Genomic DNA, 2,827 nt, shown 5'->3' with positions numbered 1-2,827 from the left:
AGAGACGTGTGCTTAATACAGAAAAATAAAGCTAGGCTACCTGTGACTCAAAGTATTATATTATAGGGGTGGGCTTAATGCAGAACAATAAAGCTAAGCTACCTGTGACTCAAAGTATTATATTATAGGGATGGGCTTAATACAGAACAATAAAGTTAGGCTACCTGTGACTCAAAGTATTATATTATAGGGGTGGGCTTAATACAGGATGATAAACCTAAGCTAGCTGAGACTCAAAGTATTATATTATAGGGGTGGGCTTAATACAGAACAATAAAGCTAGGCTACTTGTGACTCAAAGTATTATATTATAGGGGTGGGCTTAATACAGGATGATAAACCTAAGCTAGCTGAGACTCGAAGTATTATATTACAGGGGTGGGCTTAATACAGGTTGATAAGTCTATAGGGACTCAAGGTGTCTGGAAGTAGAGATGTGAGCTTATTACATCTTTTATTCATTGGGATTTTAGTAAATACTGTGAATAATGTGGGTTGGGTTATAACCAGACATGGATTTTAATCATAATAACAATTTCCTTAAACTTTCATTTTTTGTAAGTTTTTAAGTATGAAATGTCATTACATGCACCCGGTGACCTCTGCATGACTAAGTGATTCTAGAATTCCATGGAGAGTTAACTTGAATGATTGCAAATTTAATTAAAAGAAAAAGCTGTGAAATTACAGATACAGGTTTTAGATGATAAGCATTGAAATGTTATATACATTTAGACTGATTAATATTTTATGTTGAGATCAACATGACAAATTTCTGTTTTCAAAATTTGTTTTTTTTGACACATTATATTGGTATCACTGACAGAAACAAAAATTTTTTTTTTTCAAAAATTTTTATCTTGGCGTAAAATATAAGTAAGTGCATAAAGGTTGTAGAGAAACGTCTGTGTGCACTAGTTAAAATGGTAGAAGTATGATAGAGAGTTATCAAGTGGTCTAGCTAAATATAATTATATAGAGCAAAAGTCACTTTAAGCCACGATACATTTATTTGAATCATTGACACAGAATCAGTAGGTGTAGAAATTACATACAATTTTGTTGCTGTTCTTTAATGGAAAGTAGCATTATGGTGTGTTTACCACTGTTAGAGGTATGGTCACGAGTTTCTGTGCTCCGACGAGGAAGTGCACAAACAAATTCATGGAGAGTTTTACGAAATGGGGCAATGATAACATAATAAAGAATGAAATTTACCGAAAAGTTGATAGTCTGGAGTGTGTTAGTTACCATGGATACCATTTCATAGGTACGTCTGTCTCTCTGGTATTCCTTAATTATATAGAAGAAAAATTTTGTGATCTCGCTCGGGGCTACGAGAATGAAGAAAAATATGATGATTGTGATGAGAGTGATGTTAATTCGCCGATGAGCGGAAAGACAAGTCGTATCATCACGGCTGTGGAGAAGTCGCAGCTGTTTGCTCTGATGCAAGGCCCTGATTAGGCATATGTTACAATACAACAAAATAGCCAGCGGCAAAAAATTTCCAAGTATGGCCCACAAAAGTTTGTGTGCATAAACAAAGTTGATATTGTTGAATAAGTCACCTTTTGTTGTTGAAACATATTCCTGCGAGACAAAGCAGGGCAGATTTTCCTGTTTAAAAACCCACAGGGACGGGATGTTGAACCCTACAGATGTCACACAAATCACCAGAATGGCCATCCCCGTTATTTTAACAGAAATAAACTGACGAGAACGGAATGGATGACAGATTGCTAGATATCGCATGAATGCCGTGAGCACCGTTAGCAGAGTGCTACTGAGTATAAAAGTACTGATCACTGCGATACTGTACATCTTGTAGAACAACATAAACTCAGATCGGTGGAAACTGACTCGGTCCGGTAGAAACGCGTTTGGAAATGTACACAGACAAAACATCATGTCAGAAACAGCCAAAGCCACGAGACAGATCGTTGTACAATATTCTACTTCATCAAGAATCTTGTTGTTCTTCTTCTTTGTGAAAATGACGACATTTAGAATGTTACCAACGAATCCGAAGGCACAGACAAGGGGGATAACTATATCATATAGGTAGTACTTCATCAGCTGCAGAGTTACCATCTGAGACGAAGCGGTCACATTTTGTGATCCTCTTGAGAAGTTTAGATGAATAAACAGTTCAGTGCAGTTCATTTTGGAATTTAAAAAAAAAATTCCAACAATTGATATGAGATCTTTATTTCAAATTCATTGAATCAATTTTCAGGCTGACTTGTGTTCACAGCTGATATAAATTGTGATTATAGTTCCTGTCAGCTTGGATTACAAAGCCTTCTGGTATATAAGCAGTAAGATACTCACTCTGACAAGTACAGTCACGTACAAACTTGTATCTACTTTTTGATGTAGGGATACCCCTGGTAATTCTTTACATTAAAACCTTTGGATGACATGGATTGAAAAGAAATGTGTTTTGACCTTGACCTTTGGTGATTGATGAGATTGACTGGTTAATAGAGTGTCAGAAATTGACAAGCTACGATATGGAAGTGGTCAAACAAAACAGCTTTCGATCAATTGCTAATTTTCCTCTTCAGATAGACAGATATGTTCATTACTCCATGTAGATGTCTGAGGGTCCTTGCTAGTCCAACGTTAATAGAGTTGGTCTCCAACTCTTTAGTTATCTGGGTCAGACTTCGGAAAATACGTGTCTGGTATCTAGGTCCTTAATCTGAAAAAAAAAACACGAAAAAGATCGTAATTAATGGACATTTCTTAAGCAGTCCAGACTGACATCTTAACAGATGTTTAAGTATTTGATTATGTGACTTAAAATGAAGGAGATAGGTCA

General features: G+C 36.0%; 1 protein-coding gene across 1 annotated transcript; it reads right to left on the bottom strand.

Moving 5' to 3' along the window:
- Positions 1-1,047: 1,047 nt before the first annotated feature.
- On the bottom strand, positions 1,048-2,166 carry LOC132563904 (lysophosphatidic acid receptor 6-like). Its single transcript, XM_060228665.1, has one exon. The coding sequence runs from the start codon at positions 2,164-2,166 to the stop codon at positions 1,048-1,050; it is 1,119 nt and encodes a 372-aa protein (XP_060084648.1).
- Between the last annotated feature and the right edge of the window lie 661 nt (positions 2,167-2,827).

Source organism: Ylistrum balloti, unplaced genomic scaffold, assembly GCF_031769215.1.
Source record: "Ylistrum balloti isolate Yb309-2 unplaced genomic scaffold, AGI_CSIRO_Ybal_v1 Utg371908, whole genome shotgun sequence".
In the NCBI taxonomy this organism is placed as follows: domain Eukaryota; kingdom Metazoa; phylum Mollusca; class Bivalvia; order Pectinida; family Pectinidae; genus Ylistrum; species Ylistrum balloti.
Note: the sequence above shows the minus strand (reverse complement) of the source record. Positions and strands in the feature narration are given on the sequence as shown.